General features: G+C 36.9%; 1 protein-coding gene across 16 annotated transcripts in view; it reads left to right on the top strand.

Annotated features, from left to right (window-relative positions):
* ADAM22 (ADAM metallopeptidase domain 22) overlaps nucleotides 1-27,242 on the top strand; it is a 261,263-nt gene that overhangs the window by 169,064 nt on the left and 64,957 nt on the right. For all 16 annotated transcript variants that reach the window (XM_060196278.1, XM_060196276.1, XM_060196284.1 and 13 more), the window contains exons 6-12: nucleotides 6,093-6,156; nucleotides 7,836-7,905; nucleotides 16,213-16,283; nucleotides 18,434-18,508; nucleotides 23,493-23,564; nucleotides 24,375-24,541; nucleotides 26,795-26,879. In XM_060196278.1, coding sequence (XP_060052261.1) covers nucleotides 6,093-6,156; nucleotides 7,836-7,905; nucleotides 16,213-16,283; nucleotides 18,434-18,508; nucleotides 23,493-23,564; nucleotides 24,375-24,541; nucleotides 26,795-26,879 — 604 coding nt within the window. The remainder of the gene's footprint in view (nucleotides 1-6,092; nucleotides 6,157-7,835; nucleotides 7,906-16,212; nucleotides 16,284-18,433; nucleotides 18,509-23,492; nucleotides 23,565-24,374; nucleotides 24,542-26,794; nucleotides 26,880-27,242) is intronic.

Genomic DNA, 27,242 nt, shown 5'->3' with positions numbered 1-27,242 from the left:
CCTCTTTTTTTTTTTTTTTTGCTAAAAATAAAATGAGATAATTTCATTCATAGGTGGGGCGTAGGCAGCAAAGGCAGGGTTACAGGGTGGAATATCTATAGATTGTGCTTTTCAGAGCAGATCTCAGTGGACTCAGGAAAGCAGAAAAGAGGAGACTGTTAGGAGTCTTGTGCTCTGTAGTGGAGGAAAATAATGCTTTGGTGGATGGTGAGGTGTGCTAGCACTGCCTACCTTGGGAAGATGTGGAACTGCACTGCTGTGATAACACTGATCGTGTAAATCAACATTTCCTCTAAGCCGTGATTAAAAACTAAATCATTTGAAACTAGCAGTGGATCTGCTTGTTCTCATTTGTAATTTATAAACCTGGAAGCTTTTAAATGAGGGTGTAGAAACTACGAATCTTGGAATTACAATATGATATCTTATAGTTAGTGATGTTGGAAGAGTTTTTCTGGTTTCATCCTAATTGAATAGGAGAAGTTTGGGTAATGTTGATCTCTGCTTCTGTGAATTTTTCTACCTCCTTGAGACACACATACACACATGCACACACATTTATATTTATTTTTTTAAATTGTTATCAGGGTTATACCTGGGGTCTGATTCTTGCGTGATGTATCCACCTCTTCTGGCATCCTTTCTTTTTTCCTTTCTCTTCTTCTTCCTCTTTACTTTTTGATACAGAGAGTAATTAGAGGGAAAAGAGAGGTAATTAGGGAGAGACAGAGAGACACAGAGAGAGAGAGAGTGATAGAGACTTGCAGCACTACTTTGCCACTTGTGAGAACCTCCCCCCAACCCTGCAGGTGGGGACCAGGGCCTTGAACCCAGGTTCTTGAAGATGGCAATGTGAGTGTTGTACTGGGTATACCACTGCCTAGCTCCAGATGTAGGTTTTATATGTTTATACAATAATAGAAATATCAGTAGATAGAACCTGTTCATTCATTGCACAAAAACAAATGGTTGAAAATTACCTTAACAGCTCACGTGTTTCAGTCCTTTATTCAGCCAGAGTACTACCTAACTCCTAACAAACTCAGTAGAATTAAGTCTGTTCTTTGAAATCCCCAAGGACCAAAATTAATTCTCCTTTCCTCAGGGCCTTGCTTCCTTTTTCATAACCTTCATTATAAAAATTACTTGCTTACGTGTAACATGGGAGTATGTTTCCTTTCTCCTTCTGTCCATGCTGGTAATACACGTGTGGTCATCGATTACTTGTTATGTTATTGCATATAAAACCAATATGTCCATGAAGGATGACAAATGGCATAATGGGGGTTGTATTGTTAAATGGGAAACTGAGGAATGTTATGCATGTACAAACTATTGTATTTACTGTTGAATGTAAAACATTAATTCCCCAATAAAGAAAAAAAAAACCAATATGTCATTCCTCAGCTGATCTTTAGGTTACGTTGTCTGTTTTGTTTTTTTTTTTCCTCCAGGGTTATTGCTGGGCTCGGTGCTTGCACCATGAATCCACCGCTCCTGGAGGCCATTTTTCCCCCTTCTGTTGCCCTTGTTGTTGTAGCCTCCTTGTGGTTATTATTATTGCCATTGTTGATGTTGTTCGTTGTTGGATAGGACAGAGAGAAAATGGAGAGAGGAGGGGAAGACATAGAGGGGGAGAGAAAGACAGACATCTGCAGACCTGCTTCACCGCCTGTGAAGCGACTCCCCTGCAGGTGGGGAGCCGGGGGGGTTCAAACTGGGATCCTTACGCTGGTCTCTGCGCCACATGCACTTAACCCACTGAGCCACCACCAGACCTCCACGTTGTCTGTCTGTTTTGTCTTGTTTTCGTTTGTTTATTTGCATGGACCAAGCTAGCACTTTCCATTTTTTTTTTGCTAGGTTTTTTTTTTTGGGGGGGGGGATTTGGGAAAGACTTTAAAATATTTCCTGTCTGTTACCAAGTTAATTTTTTTCCCTTTTCTTATTTTAATAGTTATTTACTGCAGTATGCAGGACACTGGTACCATTGAAGTGAATAGATTGTAAGCTCTGAAGAACTCACAGTTTTGTGGGAAGGCTAAATCTGATCCAATTTCATAGCACAGAGTATACTAGGTCTATGTTTTTATTGAGCAAGGGAAAAAACTAAGAAAGATATAAGCTAAATGCAGGTACTAAAGAATGAAATAGTACTTGGGGGCTACAGAGAAATGCCTTTTAAAGAAGAAGGTTGAATGGCACCTCAGAATCTTCCCCCCAAAAGGGGGGGCAGGGGGGACTTGGATGATTGAATTTTATAGGAAATTAAGAAAGAGATGGAACCAATATGCCTGGAAAATCTGGTCTGTCTTAAGTGATGTCTCTGATCAGGGTCAAGTGGTAAATTTGTAAGAGAAGCAGGACAGAATCTAATGTTTTGCTTTAAATTCAAACATTTTAAAGTTTTACCTTAAGTAGTGGTGCACGGGAGTACATTAAAGAACACAGAGCCAGGAAAAGTAAATTGCCTGCTATAGCACAACAAATCAAGAGATATCTATAAGGAAATTATTTTACTATGTGCACAATTTACTGTTGACACTAGCAATACCTCACATTATAATGTGAAGCAAAGATTGCAAGTTCGAAAATAAATATGAATGTCTATTTATTTTTTCATTATTGGGGGGTTAATGATTTACAGTACAGCTGTTGACACATGGGTACAATTTCTTATCTCTCTATGAGATAGGTATCTGCAAAACACTTTCCCCCATTTAGGTCTTTTTCCACAATTATGGACCAGAACCCCAATATCCTCTCTATCTCTTTCTTTCCTTCCCTAAAGTTCTTTGCATTGGTGCAATATAACACACCTAGTCCAAGTTTCACCTTATACTTTCACTTAGTAAATAATATCTTGGAATAAAGAAACATTTTTTCAAACATTGCTAGCAAGGTTGTTACTGGGGCCTGATTCCTGCATGATGGATCCACCTCTTCTGACAACCTTTCTTCCTTTCTCTCTTTATTTAAGGAGGTCTCTGTTCATTTCTGAGAAAAGGAACATTGTAGATCCATCCATCAGTAACATTATTATTATTATTTTAATTTCCACTAGGGCTATTGCTGGAGCTTGGTGCCGGTACTACTGTTAATCCACTGTTGCCAGTAGTCATTTTTTCCTTATCCCTTTCTGTTTTGATAGGACAGAGAAAACTTGAGGGGGGAGGGGAAGATAATGAGGGAAAGAGAAAGATAAGACACTGGCACATCCTCTTCACTGCTCTGGAAGCTTCTTCCCCCCACAGGTGGGGAACATGTGCTCTAACCCAGTAATGTGTGCACTTAACTGAGAGTGCCACCATATGTAAAGCAGTAAAATTATTATATCTGACCTGGACATGAGCATAGCTGCCTCCTAGTAATAGTAAGTATACTGGCCTTGTCCATATTAGTGACAGCAATTGTATTTTGTAGAAGAGTGATATAAAAAGCAAAAGATTTCTCCCTCTTTTAAATTTCAGTTCAGAGTCACAGTGGAAGCATTATGCTTATTTGCCTTTTGCTTTTCTGAATGGTCAAACTGTTACGATAATCAGAGAGATAGTACTATTATTGCCCTCCAAGGGTTCTGTTGGACCTAAGAATCTAAGAACAATAGTATGCTACTAATTATACATATTCCCTGAAGGATTTTAGAAAAAATAAATTGGAGGAAATCTTAGTGACTAGATCAGAAGAATTGTTTTAACTACGTAAAATCTACTTCTACCTTTAGAAAAATTTTCATTTAAAACTAGACAAAAAGAAACAATATTCATCATATTTCTAGGAACACTGTTAGGATCATATACAGGCAAGTTTAGGTATTTTTAGACTTTTATGAGAATTTTGGGTGTATTCATTTTTGTTTCTTTTGCTTTTTTATTACTTATTATTTCTCATCACAATTTTACTTTCTTTTAAACAATATTTTATTTATCTATTTTATTTTTTATTTAAGAAAGGATTAATTAACAAAACCATAGGGTAGGAGGGGTACAACTCCCCACAATTCCCACCACACAATCTCCATATCCCACACCCTCCCCTGATAGCTTTTCCATTTTCCATCCCTCTGGGAGCATGGACCCAGGGTCATTGTGGGTTGCAGAAGGTAGAAGGTCTGGCTTCTGTAATTGCTTCCCACTGAACATGAGCGTTGACTGGTCGGTCCATACTCCCAGTCTGCCTCTCTCTTTCCCCAGTAGGGTGGGTCTCTGGGGAAGCTGAGCTCCAGGACACATTGGTGGGGTCTTCAATCCAGGGAAGCCTGGCCAGCATCCTGATGGCATCTGGAACCTGGTGACTGAAAAGAGAGTTAACATACAAAGTCAAACAAATTGTTGAGCAATCATGGACCCAAAGCTTGGAATAGTGGAGAGGAAGTGTTAGGGAGGTACTCACTGCAAACTCTAGTGTACTTCTGCTTTCAGGTATATACCATGCAGCAGTCCATAGACACGTGTGCACATATGCTGTCTCTCACAGAAACTGGTGTATATCTAGGTTTCCGGACCTTGTCAGAAAGTGAACCACCCGAGATGAAATTAGAGTATACCATGAAAGGAAAGGTCTCACCCGAGTAATGAAGCTGAAGGGTTGTCATTCCACACGTGAAGTCTCTGGACACAGTCTGAAGTGAAGCATGTTGAGGTGGCAATTGTTGCGCTGGTTAGGTTGTGATTGGCGGATGCAATATTATTTGATATGGATTGGGAGAGGCATACGGGAAAGTGGGCCCCATCCAAGGGTTCTAGGACTGGGGGAAGCAGGGGCTCCATAGTGGAGATGTGAGGTTCCTGCTGTCTTAGGGTTCAAAAAGACAATCGATAGTTAATGTTATCATCACATTATTGGGTAATTGGGTTAACTTTGAAAAGTCCTTTTGTTAGGGCTTGCTGTACAGTACCCAGTATCTTGTATATAGCTGTGCTATTGGATGCTTCTGATCTACTTGGTCTAGGCTTTTGAGAGAGTCCGCATATCAAATACACAGCCTATATATTAAAAAGATTCAGTTTGTGTTTTGAAAAACTTTGACAATATTTTATTTTTATACAGCACCTGAAAAAAATCATGCTTGATAATATAACTCAGTAGCCTCCTCAGACTAATTTTTTAAAATTCTTTATTTGAAAGAAAAAAAGCAACTTATGAACAAAATTTATGGACAATTATTTTGGGAGGAATGTTATTAAATAGTAATTTATGCTGTTTTAAGTTGAAATCATTTTTATTTGTGACTCAATTTTTATACAGTACAAGTATATGTTGAGGGTATTTTCTTTTTTTTTTTTTTTGATTTATTAACTTTAGTTAAAGAACAAAAAGGGGAAAGGAACCCAAGTCTTATGCCTTTTCTGTAAATGACTGGTAAGAATACTTTTATTTTCCCCAGTCATTAGTAGGACTTCATGACTCCAGACTGACTTTTTCATATACAAAGATAGAAGCAAAAGGGAGCTATAATACTGGTACTGCTTTTTCTGCATTTGTTTGTTTATAACTTGAAAGACTAATGGGCAATATTGTGGTCCTGGTGTGTTTGATGTTATGAGAAAATCCTGTGAAAAACATTAAGTAATGGAATAAAATGCTTGTTTATTGCCCTCTTGTGGCAATTTATAAGGATGGCTATTTTCTTTCAAAAATTTGTTTTGATGCTTTTTTTTTAAAATATCTCATTTCATTAGTGAATAGTAGCTTAGTCCTTCTGCAAACCCACAAAACTGAGGAGGACTCTGAAGGTTTTGCCCTTATTGTGATCTCTCAGGGAACTATGCACATAGTAGTAAAGTCTTAGAATTTACGCTCGAAATGGTAATTCTAAAACTAGGTTAAGGATGAGGATGAGTAGATCCTATTGCTTATAGGATGTCAAAAGGTGTCTTTCCCTCTTGGTGGGGTAATATATGTGGTGTGTGGCATTTGTGATATGTTTTTATATATGAATGTAGTTTGTGATGATCCTATAGTGATAGGTGAGGCTTCATGAGAAGTAGGTATTGATAAGTAAACTTATCCTTTGACCGCTGCTAATTTTAAATTGATCTTCTAGGGGAAGGGTCAATAGTTATGCTTAATTATTTTCTTGTCCTTGTTAGTGGGATGTTCTATGATGGGAATCATACCTATCTCATTGAACCAGAAGAAAATGACACATCGCAAGTAAGTGCTCCTTCTGTTCATTGGGACAGATCAGGAAACTGATGCTGTATCTTCTTTGTCTTCTCTTCTCCTTTATTTTAGAGTCTTAAGGTCACAAGAGTTAAATGTATTGAAATACTGTAGATGGACATAAAATTTAAAAGATATTATGTATCATGTGAATAGGTAATATAATTAAATTCAAATTACATGTAATTTAAATTTAAATTATAAAATTAAATATTGCATATGCCAAAACTGCAAGTGTTTTTTCTTCTAAATCTGTCTTGTAATCCTCATTTTTATTAGAGTACTTTCCTTCTGAGGTATTTTAAAAGTCTCCTTTTCTGTAGAGAGAGAGCACTGCTGTCTCTTCTTTTTCCTATTGGGGCAATAATCCAATGGGATTAAAGTCCCATTCTATGTCCTCTGTTGACTTCTGTTAATTCCTCATACATTGAGAGTAAAGGTTTCAAGATGGGAATTTGGATGGGATACAGATATTCACTCCACAGCAGATTAAAAAGGAAAAAAGAGACTTGACATATTTCCCTTCTCTTGTACATTTCAAGTGATATCTTTATTATTTTTAAGCTACTATAATTTTGAAATTTAGAGAAACCTTGGAATTTTTTATTTTTTCCTTCGCTTTTAGTCAAAACATTCATTTCCCACAAATTACAAAAAGGATTGAGTTAATAGTATAGACTACAGAAAAAAACAATGCACTTCTATTCAAGCTTTGTATATACAAACATCCTTCCTTGTATTATGGGACATTGGTTGGCTGTTTAGAGAAGCTAATAATTTCAAAAGATACATATGGTATTGGCACCCATAAAAATGTTGTTTGAGAAACATTCTGCATTGTAGATTATTTTCTGGGTACCTGTTGCTGAATTCCCTGTCATTTTACTAGACCATTTTATTTTGTTGTTTTTGTCTCTAGGGTTTTGCTGCCCTTTGCCAACTTTTACAGAGAGAGAGAGAGAGAGAAAGAGAAGGAGAGAGAGAGAAAATACTATAGGACTGAAGTTTACCCCAATGTGGTAAGAGGTAGACTCAAACCTGGGTTTCAAACATGACAAAGTAAGCACCTTCCCAGGTGAATGATCTTGCCAGCCCATGATATTTTGACTGTAGTACTATGAAATTTTATTTATTTATGACCTTCTATAATACTTGAATGAAATTAGATTAAGATGTTATTTGAATATTCATGATTTTTCTTAGACAAAACAACTTTTTATCTGTTAGAGTTTTAGAACTGAGTGACTGGGGACTGACTTGTACCTGTTGTCTTTCTTTTCCATAACGGAAGACTGTTAGCTTTATAGTCTTTAACCAGCAACTTTATTTGTCTCTAGGAAAGGAGTAGAGATTCGTGGAATGGAATTAGTCACTAACATTAACTTCTTTTTCCAGATGTCTTGCTTTTCCTTGGGGGATTAGGTCCATTACTGTAGTTTTGGCTTCTCTGTTTATGAAGGCATTTTGTTTCTAATTTTCACTCTGGGCCGGAAGAACACACAACACAGGAGTGAGTGGAAAGGGAAGTGCATTGGCTTATTGCCTTTCTGAAACAAGGAAAATACATAGCCATTATATAAGGGTCTGCACTTCTTCAGCCAGGATAGCCTGGGGGTGGAAATATTTGGTCGTATTCACTTAATCTCTATTGTTTGTGTTTTTTTTTCCAGGAAGATTTCCATTTTCATTTGGTTTACAAATCCAGACTATTTGAATTTCCCTTGGATGATCTTCCATCTGGTATGTTATTCAGATAGTGCCTTTAAAAGAAGACAACTTTAATAATTTATTCTAATGCTTTAGAGATAATATATATGTAGAATACCATTAGCCTAGAACTGCTCACAATAATTTTAGACAGAAAGTCAAGTGACAGCAAGAAGGAGAGTAAAATGCAAACTGGACCTTATGTTCACAGTGAATGTGTTTATAAATAGACTGAACACACTAAAGGAACACTTTTCAAAAAAAAATATAGGATTCAAATTTAGATACTTTAGGGGAAATAATGTTACAGCAAAACCTAAATAGATAAGACATAAATGTTCACTCAAGGTCAAATGCTAGCTTTGTAAACATAAGAATTAACTTTTATTAATTTTCTCATATGTTGTTTTCCTCATCTTTTTCCCCTTGGAATTTAAAGAAAGAACTACCATAGATGAGCACTGTTATCCTATGCTACTTGTGCAATGAGTTTTTCTTTCTCATGTATATTTACAGGCATGTTTATTTATGGACATTGGGTTGAGAGTTGTTTCAGTATATTTTCATGACAAGAAGGTAGAATACCTACCCATCCTTTGACTTCATTAATGCAACAGTGGTTTTGCAGAGTGATTTTGTCTTTGGCTGTGCTGGACACATTCTTGTTATTCTGGGATACAGGGTGCAGAGGTTATCTGGTGTATGGAGATGTTTCTTCCATACTTGATGAAATTTGGCCATAGTGCCTTTCTAAATTTTCCTTTCTACTATGTGAAGGTGGGATGGGAAAATGGTTGTTGATATATAAACACAACCTCTCTCATTCAAACTATTTTATTTTACATCATCATGCTTCAGGTCCCCAGCACCCTTCTCTCTATTCCACCCTGTGCCCCTGCTCCCCTTCCCCAGAGTCCTTTACTTTGGTCCAATACAACACACCCAGGTCCAAGATTCACTCTGTTTTTCCCTTCCTGTCCTTGTGTTTTAGTTTCCACCAATGAGTGAGATCATCCAGTGCTTGTCTCTCTCTTTCTGATTCATCTCACTCAACATGATTTTCAGTATGTATCTGTTTCCTCAGAGAGAGAATGTGAGAATGTGTCAAGTATTGACTCTGCAGTATTTGGGACATCAGTATACAAGTTATGTGTTGTAAGAGAATGAGATATCTACCTATCCACCCTCTGATTTTTTAATTTTTTATTAGTGATTTAATAATTATTAAAAAGATTATAAGATAACAAGGGTATAAGTCCATACAGTTCTCACCACCATAGTTCTGTGTACCATCCCCCTCCATTGGAAGCTTTCCTATTCTTTATCCTTCTGGGAGTATGGACCAAAAATTTTTATGGGGTGCAGAAGGTGGAAGATGTGACTTCTATAATTAATTTTCTACTGGGCATGGACATTAGCCCATCAATCGGCCCAGGTCAATGCATACTCCCAAAATGTTTCTATCTGGAGTAGGCCCCTGGAGAGGTGAGACTTTGGGACACACTGGTGAGGCCTCCTGCTCAGGGAAGTCAGGATGGTATCATAGTAGCATGAAACTTGGTGGCTGAAAGGTGGTAGGATTTAAAACGGTATAAATAGTTTAATATACAGGAACCTAAAGGTAGGAATAGAGTAGATGAAATTAGGGGTCTTTATGTGTGAAGAAGCTAGGAAGTCTATTTTAGTTATGTTCCAAGGGGCCTTTAGTAATTTTTGTCTGAGCCTGAAGGCTAACATGTAGGTGAACTAAAAATAGTCTGGGGAGATGGTGTCAGAGCTTAAAAATAGGACTAGAAAGCTGTATTAGAGCAGAGAATAGCTCCTAGAGTAGAGGAAAGTATATAAATACCATTAACTGTTTACCCCATTGATCTGACTTAGGGCCCATATATATTCCTATCTAGCATGGGAACCTGTGTGACCTCTGAGTCCCTGACAGTGTGAACTCACAGTCCGTGGTCACAGCCACTTTCTGATTTTTAATCTCAGTTAAATTTATGCAGGACCTCTATGGCATTGATTTTTATCACTTTCACTGTATAGATGAAGAGCTAGTAGCTTAACTAACTTGTTTTTCCAAGGAGCCTACAACTAGTAAGAGGCTTATTAGTAGAAGTTTGAATTATGAGACTATGAGAATGTATACTATGAAAGGGGCACAAAAAGAAATGAGAAAACCACTGGAATGACAGTAAATCCTAAAGTACTGCTTAGAATAATCACTTCAAATTTTATATAGTCTCCTTATCCAAAAATGAAGTGTTTGCTAATGCCCCCTCCTCTCTGAAATAAATCGTAACTCCTTGAGCTTCTACAGTTACCTAAAGGACAACAGTCCCTCCTCTTTTTTACTTCTACCAAAGGGTTACAAGATTTACTATCTAGAAAAACTTGCAAATGAGTATATAAAGATATTCTTTTTTAAAAAATATTTTTTAACTTTATTTATTTTTTTGTATTTATTCCCTTTTATTGCCCTTGTTGTAGCTATTATCGTTGCTATTGATGTAGTTGTTGAATAGGACAGAGAGAAATGGAGAAAGAAGGGGAAGACAGAGAGAGGGAGAGAAAGACAGACCCCTGCAGACCTGCTTCACCGCCTGTGAAGCGACTCCCCTGCAGGTGGGGAGCCCGGGGCTCAAACCGGGATCCTTACGCCGGTCCTTGGGCTTTGCGCCACGTGTGCTTAACCCGCTGCGCTACCGCTCAGCTCCCCATAAAGATATTCTTAACTCTGGGTGGCGGGTACCTAGCATAATGGTTACGCAAAGAGACTGTCATGCCTGAGGCTCCCAAGTCCCAGGTTTATTCCCCCACACCATCATCAGCCAGAGCTGAACAGTGATCTAATTTAAAAAATATATATATATATGTACTTTTTTCCATCTAGATAATTTAGACAGTTTCCTGAGTTACATTATGCAACTTTGTACAGTTCCTTTTATTGGAGAAAACTAATTCATGACCACCTATCTGTGAATAAAATTATAATCTAATAGATACTACTGGAAACAGTAGATATTAATTACTATTTAAAGTGATAAAGATCCTGCCTGAGGATTTTACTGTAGAGGTTCTATGCTATAAACTAAAAAATTTTAAAAGTCTTTGTCAGAATTTTTTTAACAGAAAATTTGGTGGTGACTTGGCAGTTTGCTGTTATTAAAAGTGTTTAAAGATATATTCTTTGACACCTCAGGTCTATTTCAATTAGTTTATGATTTTCTTCTTTCATCAGTAGAAGACATTTTCAGTTTGTTTCCCAAGACATTAATATTTACTATGATAAAATAGTAGAACACAAGAAGTAACAAATTAATGCAAAACTTATTTTTATAGTTTTTTAAAAATAAAATAAGCTCAAATGTAAACCTATTTATTTCAAGTCTGATAAAGCTTATATAAGTCATAGATTATTAACACTTTAATTTTGTTGTGTATTTTGTATTTTCCAGAGACAAAATATGATTAGTTTGCTCTCTCCCCCAATTTGTTTGACTGTAGATCCTTTGGTTTTTAGTAACATATTCCTCAGGACTTGTGCTACCAATAGCATATTATGAAAAGGAAAGGGCATATTTATTTGCTGTGGATGTGTTAGTATTGAACATTTAAAAATGACTATACTGTATGACAGTCCAAATCTATGTCTCTGCTTCTCTCTGTCTCTCTCTAACACATACATATATAAACAATAGAACAATGTCATATTGATTTTAAAATACCAATGAAAGATGGGGCAAAGGTAATTTGAATATACAAAAATCCAGTGTAACTCCTGTGTGGGCTTTATTACAGCATATAAGGAGAAGTATCTCATTTAAAAACATTCCAAGCAAGCAAAAGACAAGTTCCTATTATGAGACAAAAGAAAAATGGGATTGATTTCTCTAGGTTAATTACTGATTTATTTTAATATTATAATTGTTTTCTTAAGTTAATCATTATAAGTGAAAGAATAAAAACACATTTTTCACATATTACCTAGAATTGATGAAAACGTGTTAATATGGAGATCAAGATTAAAATTAAAATCTGTGCCACATAAAAAAAAAAGACCATAATAAGAAAGCTGTCAGGGGAAGGAACTGGATATGGAGCTCTGGGGGGTGGGTACTGTGTGGAAACATACCCCTTTTATCCTATAGTCTTTTCAATATTTCCATTTTATAAATAAAAATTTTAAAAAAGAAATAAAAAAATGACCACAGTAAAGCACACACATCTTGTGTACTATTCAGTTAGTTATGACATAAATATGCTCTTCTGGTGAGATCTAGAGCATTTCCATTAACCCAGTAACCTCTACTGTGCCCCTTCCCTATCTGTGCCTTTCCCTTTTGCAATTTCCTTTCTGACTTGCCATACATTTATTTAGCCTTTTATAATTCATCCTAAAATGGGTCATACATTATGTTCAACTGCTTTTGCTTTGCATCTGCTTCTGAGATTTATGTTGTCAGGAGTAGCGGTAGTCTATTATTTAAATTATTGAACATACTTTGTAGGTATTAAATATAATATGACTTTATCTTGCTGTGTACTTTGAACAACTGACTTTATTGAGGAAATAATTATTGTTGGACATTGCTGTCACATGAGTACAGTTTCTTACCTCTCTGTGATAGTTGTGTCTTCACACAGCTCTCATCACCAATTTATATCTTTTTCCACCATCATGCACTGATTCCAGGATGCCCTCTAAAACCCCCTTTAGAGTCTTAGACTCTGCTGCAGCATACCACAACTAGCTGAAATATCACCTTGTGATTTCCCTTTCTTTCCTTGTTTCTTAAATTCTACTTATGAATGACATTTGGTATTTGTCCTTTTCTTTTTGGCTTATCTCACTTAATAGGATTCCTTCTGGTTCCATCCATGATGTGGATTTCATGGTGTCTATATAGCACAATTTCTTTTTTCTTTAGTAGGGAGTTAAAATTTTACAGTACAGTTGTTGACACATGGGTACAATTTCTTACCTCACCATGATAGATGTCTACAGAACACTCTCATCCTCAACTTAGAGCCTCTTCCATCATCATACACCAGGACCTTGATATCCCCGTTCCCCCTTCAGCAATCTCCCTTCCCTCTTTTCCCAGTCTTCTGTTTTGGTGAAATGTACCAAACTAGTCCATATTTTACTTTGTGTTTATCCTTTCTGTTCTTGTATCTTAAGTTCTGCCTATGAGTGAGATCATCCCATATTCATCTTCTCTTTCTGGCTCATCTCACTTAACATGACCCCTTCAAGCTTCATCCAAGATGAGAAGAACCACTCAGCTGTCATTGGACATTGGGGTTGTTTGGTCTGTTACAAACAGTGCTTCTGTGACTATAGATGTACATTGATCTCTTTGGATAGGTGTTTTTTTGTGTCCTTTGGCTAATCCCCTAAGAGAACAATAGTCAGACCCTGCTATAGGTTCATTTCTAATAATCTAAGGAATCTTCAAGACCGTTTTCCACAGGAATTGTACAAATTTGCATTTCCACTAGCAGGATAGAATAGTTTCTTTTCCCCACATCCTTGCCAGTACTTATTTCTGTATTTTCTAATGTATTATATTCTCACATATGTGAAGTGTTATCTCATTATTGTCTTAATTTACATTTCTCGGGTAATTATGAGATACTATTTTACTCCTATGAGAATGTCATACATTAGTAAGGACAACAAATATTGGAAAGGACATGATGAAAAGGAACTATTCTACAAAGCTGGTGAAAATACAGATTTGTCCAACTCCTGTGGAAAGCAGTCTGGAGATTTATCAGAAGAGTATAAATGGGCCTAACATATGACACCAGCAATTTCTCTCCTGGGGACATATCCAAAGAAAATAAAAATCCAAAGAGATCTATGTACACCTATATTCATCACTTTGAACATTTTTATTTATTTATTTTTTATTTATTTTTTTGCCTTCAGGATTATCGCTGGGGCTTGATGTAAGCACTATGTATCTACTGCTCCTGGTGGCCATTTTTCATTTTTATTGGATAGTTCAGAGAGAGGTTGAGAGGGGAGAGGGAGATAGAGAGGGGAGAGACAGATAGACACCTGCAGACCTGATTTACTGCTTGTGAAACTACCTCTCTGTACGTGGGGAGCTGGGGGCTTGAACTGGGATCCTTGTGTAGGTCCTGTGCTTCTTACCATTGTGCCCTTAATTTGTGTCTCCACTACCCAGATCCCTGAGCATTTTTACATATCTGTTGGCCATATAAATATCTTCTTCTTTTTTTTTTTTTAGGGTTCTATATAATGGGACTTAAACATATCTATTCTGTTGATAGCCATTCTATTTTTATTTATGTCATTTTAAATTTGTGATTAATAGTGGTTTACAGTAAGATTATAGTAAGAACCAAAGCTCTGTGTCCCCAGTTTTAAAAATATTTTATTTATTTTTATTTTAATGACAGAGTTAAAGAAAGAAAGATAAAACGAGAAAGACCAGATAACTGCTCAGTTCTGCCTTATGGTGCTGCAGGGAGTTGAACTTGTGACTTTGGTGCCTTAGGCATGAAAGTACTTTTATATAACCATTATGCTATTTCCCCTACCTGCTCGTTTTTTTTTTTTAAGTTTTATTTCTTTTATGAGAAAGAGAGAACATAGAGCAATTAGAGCACTGCTATGTAGTGATAGGGACAGGAACTAGGATCTTACTTAGAGTTTCAATCCTTGAGCTTTTCCACTGAGCTATCTCCTTAACCAATAGTTTTCAGTTTTAAACTATTATGTATCAAATAACTATGAATAGTCCTGTAGAAATTCTTTTTTTGTGACCACTCTTATACTTCTGTCCGATATTTAGGAGTCAAATGACTGGGTCACAGTCAAGGACTGAAAAGGGATGTGGCAGGAGAATTTTGGGAGGGCATTGAGGAGCCAGTACAAGATGGTGGAAGAAGACTCAAGATGATACAGGGAGTGGTGTGCAGTGGTGTGCTTGGGGGTTGATGGGGAAACACCCAGAATATTGTCCACACTACCATGCATAAGGATGTGCAGGGGGAAGCTTCAGGAGCTGTGAAGCAGTGCTAGCATAACTAGTGCATTTCTTTTCCTGTCTATTTGTCTATCTATCTGTCATCTACTTATCTATATCCCTTCACTATCTATCTATCATCTATTTATCTATATCCCTTCTCTATCCTATCTATCTATCTATCTATCTATCTATCTATCTATCTATCTATCTATCTATCTGTCTGTCTATCTAGTTATCTAAGTATCTTCACTCTCAAATTCTTTCTGTCCTATCAAATAGAAGGAAGGAAGGAAGGCAGGAAGGAAGAAAGAAAAAGAAAGAAAGAAAGGCTACTGGAAGTGGCAGATTTGTTGTGCAGGCACCAAGTCACAGAGATAACCCTGCTGCAATAAAAAAATAATAATAACAACAAAACTTCTATGACAACAATTACCTTATAAACCATTATTTCCCCCAAAATGATTTAAATATTTAAAAATAAACTGCTGAAGCTTTTCTAGAAGTGGTTCTCATCAGTCCCATATGAGAGCTCTAATTGCTCTGCATCTTCACCAATATTTGATTTGTCATTCTGTAATAAATTCCTGTGACGAAAATGAAATATGAATTTTCTATTTGGAAGATTATCAATAAAGATTACATGGCATTTAATGCTAGGAAATGTAATGCTGCTGTTATAGATAAATTAGAGTATCTTAAAGTTTTTAAAAACATTTGGAGTTAATTCATGATATAGTTATTTATTATTTTTTCTTGTTTATGGCCATCACTGGTCTTGTGCTTGCACAACGAATACAGCATTCCTGGTACCATTCTTTCCTATTGTTGTTGTTACCTATTATTATTATTATTGTTTGACAGGACAGAGAGAAATTAAGAAGAGAAGGGGAGACAGAGAGGGAGAAAGAAATGAGACACACCCGCAGCACTGCCTCACATCTAGTGAAGCTTCTCCCATGTAGGTGGGGAACAGGGGATTGCACCAAGTTCCTTGCACATGGTAATGCACATGTTTAACTATGTTTGGCTTCTGGCCCTAGTTTTTTTTTTTTTACTATAAATGCAAACAATTACTTAGGTTAATATACTGTATTATCATCAAGTGAAATATTGTATAATATAAAATTAATGGTTTATAAATTAAAAAATCAATAACTATACAGATGAAATAATTTATAAAGATTAATCAACAATTTTGTAAATTCAAAGTTACAATTACTTATGAGAATATAACCATGTAGTTTATGTTCGGAAGAGCTAGTAAAATTTTGATTGTCCTGTGAAGTAAATCTGGCACATGTATTGTTACACTGAATCCATTTTTCTTTTCTTTTAGAATTTCAACAAGTAAACTTTACTCCACCAAAATTTATTTTGAAGCCAAAGCCAAAGAGGAGTAAACGACAGGTATGTACGTATAGGTATATATCAAGATGTTTTAAAAAACACTTGCCAGTAGCCAACAAGGTGACTCAGTGAATCTGAGCTCTCAGCATGGGATCCCAAGTTCAATCCCCAGCATTTCATGGTGCCAGAATGGTGCTCTGGCTCTAGCTCTTATTCTTATAAACAAATAAATAAATCTTTAAAATAGTAAAAAGTCTCCTTGCCAATCAACTGAATCTATATAAAGTCTCTGAGGGTATTAGTCTGGGCACTTGTCAGGCTGCGGCAAACAGAAGACTACGGATCTTTAGGAGCCATAATATTTTATAGATTTAAAAAAAGAGAAAGAAAAGAAAAGAAAAAGGACTTCAAACTGGCAATGGTATTATTACTCATCATACGGATGGATTAGGGGCTCTTTACTATGGTATTTCAGGTTCTTTCTGCCACAGGCCTCTTTTCTTGATTGAATATACACTTAATCTTGGAGTCTACTTATATGGTACATATCATCTTACATGGTATTTATCCTCTTGAATATAACTCTTTGGGGATGACTCAGGTTTTAAAGACACAAAATGCCATTATTACACTTGAACTAATTCAGAATCTGGGTTATAGATCAACATGTCAGTTTTACAAATGTTCAGCAGTACTTGGATAAAGTAATTATAAACCACATGAAGTGATACCATTATCCCTCTTAAGGTGGGAAAAAAACGATGACTCTGAATTGTGAAAAAAAACGTTGGTGAATGGTTTAGATAAAATAAGTCTAGTCGGCCTTCTTAATTATGTCAAGTCACTGATGTTGACTGGTATGAATACATGCTTGTGACATGACAAAACACAGTTTGAAAGAAAAAGATATTTTCTCTAATATCAGTGGTATTTATTGTGTTTGATGAGTTGTTATCATGAATTCTATATACTTTCCTTATGCACATATATGCTTATATTTATATATCTACTTAGATAGATAAAAAATACTCATGATCAAGATTTAATTTGAAGGATTGGTGCTGGTGCACCTGGTGGAGCACATATCACTGTTCTCTCTGAGAAAGGTGTGGACATGTGGAGGTAAGGGGCTTAAAAATTATGTGGCCAGCAATAGCAACTTTCTAACATAATGACAATATCAAGGCTTATTAGAAAACCTACTGAATATATAGAAGCCAGACCTCCCACGTTCTGCACCCCATAAAGATCTTTGGTCCATATTCCCAGAGGGATAAAGAATAGGGAACCTTCCAATGAAGGGATTGGTATATGGAGGTCTGGTGGTGGAAATTGTATGGAACTGTACCCCTCTTATCCCATAATCTTGACAATCATTATTAAATCACTAATAAAAAATAGAAAAAAATTGGTGACATGAAATTGAGAGGATGGTGCCTGAGCCTCACCACTTCCAGTTCAAGTAAAAAAAATAAATAAATAAAATCTACTGCATAAATTAATAAGACTCCGAGCTCATCCACAATTAACAAAGTTGTGCTATCATTCTGGAAAACATCATTTTGAAAAGACTTTGGTCTTGGATGCAGTTCATGCTACTTTATGGCTCCCAAACCCAGGTTTTATAGTCTACTGTACCTTCCCAATTTAATATCATAAGAAGAGTAAGGGAAATATAAACTGACACAGATTGGGTATTCCACCAAAGTAAAAATTTCTGAGGAAGAAGGGAAATGAATGGAGTCAGGGGTGCTAAGGTCCTGGAACATGATGCTGGAAGAGATCTAGATTGGGGGACCTGGTGTTTTATAAACACCTACCATGGGGAGATGAGAGGTTGTATCTATGTGACAACTGCAGTGGCAACCAATAAATTAAAAACAAAACAAAACATGTTGAGTTATCTGAGTTTGCTTTGTTTGTTTGTATACCAACTTCACGTAAATAGTTCTTGGGTTACTTCATGAATAAAGTTAATGAATAGGTTCTGTATGCTAACTCTTGTACATGGAAGCTTAAGAAAATATTTTAATTCATAGAAAATACAGGGAAGTGGTTGCCACAGAGTGTTTAAGTGGGCTGGGGGATGAAAGAGATGGTTCAGTTATAAGGTAAGTAACTGAGGAGCTAACATGTAACATTTTCCTTGGCTCTTTAACAATAGAATTCTGAATACTTATTTAGATTCTATTCCCTTTATTATATTACAGCTTCATCGGTATCCTCGCAATGTAGAGGAGGAAACCAAATATATTGAATTGATGATTGTCAATGATCATCTCATGGTAGGACATGATCTTTAAAATTTTTTTTTCTTTTTTTTATTGGGAGGTAAATGGTTTCACCTACAGTTGTTGGTCTATGGGTACAATTTCTCATCTCACCATGATTGCTGTCTGCAAAATACTCTCACTCTAAAATTAAGTCCATAATCATGTACCAGGGCCTGAAAGCATAGTTGCTTGAATTTATCTGTATCAATTGTAGAACTAGTTCCTAGCACTATATACAATAACTACAGAAATTGGTTGGTTCAGAGATATGGGTAGATTATAAACTAGAGACAGTATTTATGTTACCAAGGGTTGTTAACTAACAACAACCCACACAAGAAAACAGTCTAAAGTGTAACCCCTAGCAATATTTTATGAAGTTTCAATGATTTCTGAATTAGTACTACCAGTTCTTTGGATTTTCTTGATTAAAAGAGGAGTTGATATCTCCTCTTACTAAAATGGCAAGATTTAGACTATCGATAATATGAGAACTTCTATTTTTATATTGAAAAAATAAGTTACCAATAAGTCTGTCTATTAGTTGCATTATGTAGGTTTATATTAATAAAATAAAATAAAATAAAATTTCTCATTTGTGTTGAGTATAGTAAATCATGGAAAGGTCCAGGCAATAAAAAAAATATTTTGGATAAAAATTAGAACTTCTTTTGGTGAAATGGTCTCTGAAATTCTGAATTTGTATTTGTCTGTTATGGTTGGAGTTTTGAATTGCCTTCATAAGGTTTCTGAATTCATACTCAGACATTTTTTTTCAAATACTTTTGTCCTTTGATGTTTTACTTAAGTGTTGTACCTGATGTTCAGCCAGCAGGTGGCACTGTCTGTTTTTCTAAATATATCCTTGTTGTGGGGGTTGGGGGCACGCCTTTCATATTCACTTGCATAGGTTTAGGCAATGAGTTTGTATTGCCTGGTTTAAGACTTTATTCTGGTCTTTAGCAGCCCACTGCCACCATTTGAATAGGGGACACAGCTTTTGCTTTAGACCAGTGCCCTGCTCTCTGCCTTGTCAAGAGTGCTCCTGTTAATTGTGCTCTGTGGTGCCAGCTGCCTGATAAAGGTTCCCAGCTCAAACTATTTTTGGAGTTCACTCACATTCCCTTTCCATGAAGTACACCTACCTTCTGACCTTGCAGTTGCAATTTTGTAATATTCTGGTTGATTTTTTTTCACTGCTTTATCTGGTTGTTTCTGAGTATAGTTTTTCAGTGGATACAAAATTGACAAAGAAAACTTCAAATGGAGATTTGAAGTGAAGGATGCTCTGGAGGGAGTTAGAGGAGAGATGAGTCAGGAAGAGAGTTAGGGAGGCTGAAAGACTGAACACATAGATGAAACTTGGGAGACAGAGTCAGAAAGGGAGAACACAGGGTGAAACTTGGACTGGGGGTTGGGTATTTCCTGAAAGCAACAAACTGTGGGGAAGAAATGGATGGCTGGAAGGAGGGATTGGAGCCCTAGGTAGGGGGTGTGAGTATTCTGCAGACACCCATGATGTGGAGCTCAGAATTGGAGCCCATGTATAGACAACTGCACTGTAAACTATTAACCTCCTAATAAAATTGGGAGTGGAGAGGGGAGTTAGAACTTCCTTATTGATGAGTAAATTATTTTCTTATGTTTAATTCTTTGGATTTTAAAATTATCTTTATTTATTTATTGGATAGAAACAGTCAGAAATCAAGAGGAAGAGGGTGGTACACCTGGTTAAGTGCTCACACTGCAGTGAGCAAAGACCCAGGTTCAAGCCCTTGGTCCCCACCTTCAGGGAGGAAAGTTTCACGAGTGGTGAAGCAGGGCTGCAGGTGTCTCTCTCCTTCTCTACCTCCCCCTTCCCTCTCAATTTCTCTCTGTCTCTATCCAATAATAAATAAATATTTTTTATTTTTTATTTAAGAAAGGATTAATTAACAAAACCATAGGGTAGGAGGGGTACAATTCGACACAATTCCCACCACCCAATCTCCATATCCCACCCCATCCCCTGATAGCTTTCCCATTCTCTATCCCTTTGGGAGCATGGACCCAGGGTCATTGTGGGTTGCAGAAGGTAGAAGGTCTGGCTTCTGTAATTGCTTCCCCGCTGAACATGGGCGTTGACTGGTCGGTCCATACTTCCAGTCTGCCTCTCTCTTTCCCTAATAAGGTGGGTCTCTGGGGAAGCTGAGCTCCAGGACACATTGGTGGGGTCTTCAGTCTAGGGAAGCCTGGCCGGCATCCTGATGACATCTGGAACCTGGTGACTGAAAAGAGAGTTAACATACAAAGCCAAAGAAATTGTTGAGCAATCATGGACCCAAAGCTTGGAATAGTGTAGAGGAAGTGTTAGGGGGGTACTCACTGCAAACTCTAGTGTACTTCTGCTTTCAGGTATATATTTTGCACTTGTTTATGGATACATGTGAACATATGCTCTCTCTCACAGAAACTGGTATATATCTAGGTTTTGGGACTTTGTTAGAAAGTGAACCACCTGAGACGAAATTAGAGTATACTATGAAAGGAAAGTCTCACCCGAGTAATGAAGCTGCAGGGTTGTCATTCCACACGTGAAGTCTCTGGACACAGTCTGAGCTGAAGCATGTTGAGGTGGCAATCGTTGTGTTGGTTAGGTTGTGATCGGCAGATGCAATATTATTTGATATGGATTGGGAGAGGCATACGGGAAAGTGAGCCCTATCCAACGGTTCCGAGACTGGGGGAAGTAAAGCTCTATAGTGGAGATGTGAGGTTCCTGCTGTAATTTGGTCAGGTCCTGCTTTTAGTTTCCCTTTCAGATCTTCTTACTCAACTTCTGTTGATGAGTGGGATCATCCCATACTCATCTTTATCTTTCTGACTTAGCTCACTTAACATAATTCCTTCTAGCTCTGTCCAAGATGGGTCAGAGAAGGTGGGTTCATTGTTCTTGATAGCTGCATAGTATTCCATTGTGTATATAAACCACAGCTTTCTCAGCCACTCATCTGTTGTTGGGCACCTGGGTTGCTTCCAGGTTTTAGCTATTATGAATTGTGCTGCTATGAACATAGGAGTACACACCTCTTTTTGGTTGGGTGTTATGGAGTCCTTGGGGTATAAGCCCAGGAGAGGAATTACTGGGTCATATGGAAGGTCCATGTCTAGCCTTCTCAGAGTTTTCCAGACTGCTCTCCACAGAGGCTGGACCAATTTACAATCCCACCAGCAAGGTAAAAGGGTTCCTCTGTCCCCACATCCTCTCCAGCATTTGTTGCTGCTGTCCTTTTTGATGTATGCCATTCTTACAGGAGTGAGGTGGTATCTTAGTGTTGTCTTAATTTGCATTTCTCTGACAATCAGTGACCTAGAACAGTTTTTCATATGTTTGTTAGCCTTTTGGATCTCCTCTGTGGTGAATGCTTTGTTCATATCCTCTGCCCATTTTTAAAAAAGCAGAAAGTGAGACACAGAGACACCTGCAACACTGCTTCACCACTCACAAAGCTTCCTCCCTGAAGGTGAGGACTGAGGGCTCGAACCCAGGTCCTTGCATATTGTAAACGTGTGCGCTCAACCAGGTGTGCCATAACCTGGACCCCATTTAATTCTTTTATATATTCTAGTTATAGGCTTATTATAATCCATATGGTGATTTTACAGTACAGCTATGAGTTTTAAGAATAACTGGTATGTATAAGAGTTTTAAGCTAAAAATGTTCAGTGGTGCACATTGCAACTTTCATGTTTTTTTTTATAATAGTTTGTACATGCATAACATTCCCCAGATTCCCGTATAACAGTACACTTTCATGTTTTAGTTTTTCCTTTTTCTAGATTTTTATTTAATAGGACAGATAGAAATTGAGAGGGCAAGGGGAGATAAAGCAGGAGAGGGAAAGAGAGATACTTGCAGACCTGCTTCACTGCTTCTGAAGTGAATAATAAATAATAAATAAAAAGATTTAGTGGGGGAAAATGTTTAAAAATAAAAATAATATGGTGAAATGAATGGAGTGGGTGTTTTCCTTTTCTTTTCTTTTCACTTTTTTATTATTGGGTAGAAACTGAGAGAAATTGAAAGGGGTGGGGGAGATAAAGAGGGAGAGAAACAGAGAGACCCCTTCAGGGGCTAGGCAGTGGTGCAACTGGTTAACACAAATGGTGTGTAAGTACCCAGGTGCAAGCCCCTGGTTTCCACTTGCAGGGGGAAAACTTCACAAGTGGTGGAGCAGGGCTGCAGGTGTCTCTCTGTCTCTTTCTTTCTCTCTCTTTCTCCTCCTCCCTTCTCAATTTCTCTCTGTCTCTATTCAATAATAAATAAAATAAAATAAAATGATTAATAGTTATTATTTAAAAAAATTAGAGAGAGAAAGAGAGAGACCTGCAGTCCAGCTTCACTACTCATGAAGCTTTCCCCTTGCAGGTGGATACCAGGGGCTTGAACCCAAGTCCTTCCAGAGGACTTGGTGTGTGCTTTACCAGGTGTGCCATCACCTGCCCCCCTTCTTTTTCCTTTTCTTTTTTTTAAATCTTTTTTTATATTTATATTTATTTTATTTATTTATTCCCTTTTGTTGCCCTTGTTGTTTTATTGTTGTAGTTATTATTGTTGTTGTTGTTGTTAGATAGGAAAGAGAAATGGAGAGAGGAGGGGAGGACAGAGAGGAGGAGAGAAAGATAGACACCTGCAGACCTGCTTCACCGCCTGTGAAGCGACTCCCCTGCAGGTGGGGAGCCGGGGTTCGAACCGGGCTCCTTATGCCGGTCCTTGTGCTTTGCGCCACCTGCGCTTAACCCGCTGCGCTACAGCCCGACTCTCGCTTTTTCCTTTTCTTACAGATAAGTGAAAGACTTGCTTCACAGAACATATAAAGAGCTAAGTCTCAACCTTTAGTTTTTTTTTTTTTTTCTCCAAAAATCACTGAGACTGAACTATTCCATATTTTCTCTGCTGGGATGTTTATTTATCAATGAAGTTCAAAGCTTTTCACTTGTTTTCTTTTACTTTCAGTTTAAAAAACATCGACTTTCCGTTGTGCATACTAACACATATGCAAAATCTGTGGTGAACATGGCAGATTTAGTAAGTATCAACCCATTTCAATATTGATGCAGAGGAACTTTATCTTCTGATTGCTAACAGAATGGATAATAGTTCCTGTATCTTCACTGTTTTATACTGTACTTTAGCCAGGGTATCCAGTAAGTCCCTGCTAACTGTGCTCTCTTTTTTGAGAAATAGATAAAAGGAAGTGGTCAAAGTTACACACAGACTTATGCCTGAAATCCCCTTGTATTTTTTCAGATTCAGAAGGAAAGGTTACATCAACACCCTTAACAAAGATATTCATAGTAAAACTCTTACTGTGGAGAAACAGTATGACATTTGTGCTTTTTCCAAAAGAATTCCTGATACTTTGTGGGAATGGTGTAATGAAATAAGTCTGCTCTACTTACTTTCCAAACCTTCCCTCAACAAGTCATTGCCAGAACTTTCTCCACTAGTTTAAGCAAGGCCAGTTGGGCTGTATAGAAGTTATTTCCTTAGACATTTTTTGTTTGTTTTGCTAGGGGAAGTAAAAAATATATAAATTCTTTTGCCAGGATACCAGAAAATAAATTCAGGGAGAACCTTGAGCAAATATTTCTCAAAAAGTGAATTTTTTCTGTTTAACTAGTGCTCTTATATAGATATTACTTGATAGATGATTTGACTCCAATATTCAAAGGCAATACACATAGATTAGAAAATAATTATCTCCATTAAAAACTGAGATTTCTCATATTTAACATAAACTCAAGGAGTTTTTATAAAATGGTTTTTTAATTTTGTTAAAAATTACTTGATCTTACCGTATGCATACCTGATGTGTTCATTTTATTAATATGCTAGATATATAAAGACCAACTCAAGACCAGGATAGTATTAGTTGCCATGGAAACCTGGGCAGCTGATAACAAGTTTGCCATATCTGAAAATCCACTGATCACCCTCCGTGAGTTTATGAAATACAGACGGGACTTTATCAAAGAGAAAAGTGATGCAGTTCACCTTTTCTCGTACGTAACTTTTGAAATGATTTCTTACTTTCCTTGGTTCCATGTTTAAGGCTCTCTTACATAAGGACTGAGATGTATGTATACTTTCTGTTGAATAATACAATTAGAATTTGAGATGGCAGATATATTTGGAAGATGTTTTCAAGTACAGATTGTTTGAAATTATCATGAAAGTGTAAGGATTTAACTTTGAGTTATTTATTACATCATTTCTGTTTCACTCAATGTTTCTTTTTTAAAATATTATTTATTTATTTATGAAAGTTTTAGTAGGAGAGAGAGAAAGAGAACCAGAGCATCACTCTGCCACATGTGCTGCCAGGGATCAAACCTTATGCTTGAGAGTCCAATGCCTTATCCACTGTGCCACTTCCAGCACTACTAATTTAATTTTTCAAGAAATTTAATTAGCATTTATAAACTAAAAGTAGTATTAGTACTTAGAAAGAATATTCTTTTGGGGGATGCTGAGTATCTTAACAGAATGTATATAGTTGTCACTATAGTTATCTGTATCTAATATATATATATATTGATGCTAGGGTTATCGCTGGGTCTTAGTGCCTGTGCTAGGAATCCACAGTTCCTAGAGGCTATTTTTTTTTACTTTTTGGGTGAGACAGAGAGAAATTGAGAGGGGAGGGGAAAAAGAGAGAAAGGGAGAGGAAGAGAGACAGCTGCAGACCTGCTTAACTGCTTGTGAAGTGACCCCCCTGCAGGTGGGGAGCTGGAGACTCGAACCAGGTCCTTGCATGGATTCTTGAGCTTCGTACTATGTGCACTTAACACAGTGTGACACTGTCCGGTCCTGGCTAGTTATATTCTTTAAAGTTGCTTCTGGTAATACTCTTTTGGGGGCTATAAAGTGCAAGCTCAGTATTTCTGGGCTTATCTTTTCTTGTAATATTTTAGGGGACTACATACACATATGTTGCAGTAGCAAAGTATATATAGTAGCATTATCGTCTAAATTCAGAACTACATTATATATGGAAGTAAAAATGTGTTTTGAAAGTAAATTATTTTTTTTTGGTAATTTCAAAGTCACAGAAAAGTTGCATGAAGGAAATAAACCCTTTACCCAGATTTATGAATTTCTTTCTTCCATCCTTCTCTCACTTCTCCCATTATTATTTCCTTTCATTCATGAATATACACATAAAGTTTTCCTGACTATTTGAGAGTAAGTTGCATATATATATATTTTTTCTTTTTCTTTTTTTTTTTCCTCCTCCAGGGTTATTGCTGGGTTCGGTGCCTGCATCATGAATCCACCGCTCCTGGAGGCCATTTTTTTTCCCCCTTTTGTTGCCCTTGTTGTAGCTTCGTTGTGGTTATTATTATTGCCCTTGTTGACACAATTCGTTGTTGGATAGGACAGAGAGAAATGGAGAGAGGAGGGGAAGACAGAGAAGGGGAGAGAAAGATAGACACCTGCAGACCTGCTTCACCGCCTGTGAAGCGACTCCCCTGCAGGTGGGGATCCGGGGGCTCGAACCGGGATCCTTACGCTGGTCCCTGCGCTTTGCGCCACATGCGCTTAACCCACTGCGCCACCGCCCGACCCCCGTAAGTTGCATACTTACTTGATCATTACTGCTAAATATTTAAGTATGTATTCCACAGGAATAAAGACTTTCCATTATATAACCATTGTAAACTATTAAAACCAGGAAATTTAACATAAGGACAATATTTTTTTTGTCTAACTTGTAAGTTAAGTCAAGTCTTACCAATTGTCTCAATAATATTTTTATAGCTAATATCCAATATATGCCCCCTCTCAATTCAGAATCTGAAACAGGATCATACACATTACATTTTTCATCTCTCTGTAGTTTTTTTTAATCTGAAAGGGCTCCATAGTTTTTCCTTATCTATTTTTGCGCACACACTTTTGAAGAGTTATAAATCATGTATTTTAAACCCCATTTCTTATTGTGGTTATGCATTTTGGCAGAAATAGGATCAAATGAATTTTGTGTTCCTGTCAGAGTACATCATATTAGCATTTTAATAGCTATAGTTCCATCTGAGATAATTATTGATGGTGTGGGAAAACATTTCAGAAGCTTGCCTCTTTGGTTATGTTACATATTTACATGAAAGTTTACACATCCCTCCCTTTTCACAGAAATGTATAGCATAGCACGGTCATGTGTATTCAGAAGATAAATGTGACAGATTTAAAATGAGAGCTGTATAATATTTGGACTGTGAGCAGTAAACATTTTTCATTTCCTTTTCTAAAAGGGGAAGTCAATTTGAGAGTAGCCGGAGCGGGGCAGCTTATATTGGTGGGATTTGCTCGTGGCTGAAAGGAGGAGGCGTGAATGAAGTAGGTGTGAACATCTGTGCAATACAAAGTGGTATGATGGCTGAAAATGTTTTCCTAATATTTAAATAATAACTTCTTAGTATTCTACATACTTCAGATGTTAGATTGTTTTATTTACAACCAATTTGGTTACTGAAGATGGCCAAAGAACAGAGTTGGAAGGTAATACCTGATAGTACAGTTCATATTCTATTTAGAACTGCTTCCAAATATAGTTATTTACAGTTTTATAGAGAAAAATTTTACCTTTGTGTTCACTGAAAATAAACGTTTGTTTGTCACTTGACTGATTTTGTTCACTGAATTATTCCCTCAAAGATTAGCCTACTCCTAACTCCCTAATTGAAATCTTCCTTCCTCGGT

Source organism: Erinaceus europaeus, chromosome 8, assembly GCF_950295315.1.
Source record: "Erinaceus europaeus chromosome 8, mEriEur2.1, whole genome shotgun sequence".
NCBI lineage: Eukaryota > Metazoa > Chordata > Mammalia > Eulipotyphla > Erinaceidae > Erinaceus > Erinaceus europaeus.
The sequence above is the reverse complement of the archived record's forward strand: the minus strand, read 5'-3'. Positions and strand labels throughout refer to the sequence as shown.